We start from the raw sequence: 756 nt of genomic DNA on the forward strand, positions 1-756 counted from the left end.
CCTTGGGCGTGTGTGGGCGTAGACGTGGACTCACCTCGTGATCTCCTCCACCAGCTTGGTCGGGTCGGCGGCATAGAACTTCACACTGAAGTACAGCGTGAAGGGCGACGTGCCTGGGGGGAGGAGTGAGCATTATACACTGCAGATTATAACACTGAATTTTTTTTTTTCTAGAAATCACTTCATTACACATTTCCTTTTCACATGTGGATACAGAAATATATATACTGCTTACTTTTAATCTAATTATCATGAATCAAACTTTAAAGACGAAATTTTACATAATTCTAATTAACTTTTGCATATCACTTACAATCTAATCAGATTTTTTGACACAGTTGTGCTTATTACATATTCAGTAAGTGTATTACTAATAATATATTCAATATCTCCGAATATTACCACTATCATTTCTTCCATCAACTTTTCAATGCCGTTAATGTAACCTGCACAATGTTACCATTCAACAGGGGAACATAGGCCTACACCTTCCCTGCGATATCATCACCATACAAAGGTCTATTCCCTGCCATCTCATCACCATCAGCATCACAATACACCTCGCTTTATCCCCTCTGCATCCCCCTCCCTCCCCCATCCCCCCCAACCACACCACCTTAGCCGTTCGCGTAATCAGTAAACAACAAATCTCGTATGTTACACGAACTCCCCTTCGCTGTGTAATGGCTCTTAAAGTGTATCGGGGGAACGGCTGTGTTTCGACGCCGCGTTTCTGTCCGTACCTCCCCGTCCCCC

General features: G+C 43.3%; 1 protein-coding gene across 1 annotated transcript in view; it reads right to left on the bottom strand.

The window, feature by feature from the left end:
• The window catches only part of LOC119588856 (band 4.1-like protein 4), a gene marked incomplete at its 5' end in the record, with an annotated part of 128,141 nt that overhangs the window by 75,527 nt on the left and 51,858 nt on the right, over positions 1 to 756 (bottom strand). The window contains 1 exon segment of the mRNA XM_037937494.1: positions 35 to 113. Within this exon segment, the coding sequence (XP_037793422.1) occupies positions 35 to 113 (79 nt within the window).

This window comes from Penaeus monodon, chromosome 24 (assembly GCF_015228065.2).
Source record: "Penaeus monodon isolate SGIC_2016 chromosome 24, NSTDA_Pmon_1, whole genome shotgun sequence".
Classification (NCBI taxonomy): Eukaryota; Metazoa; Arthropoda; class Malacostraca; order Decapoda; family Penaeidae; genus Penaeus; species Penaeus monodon.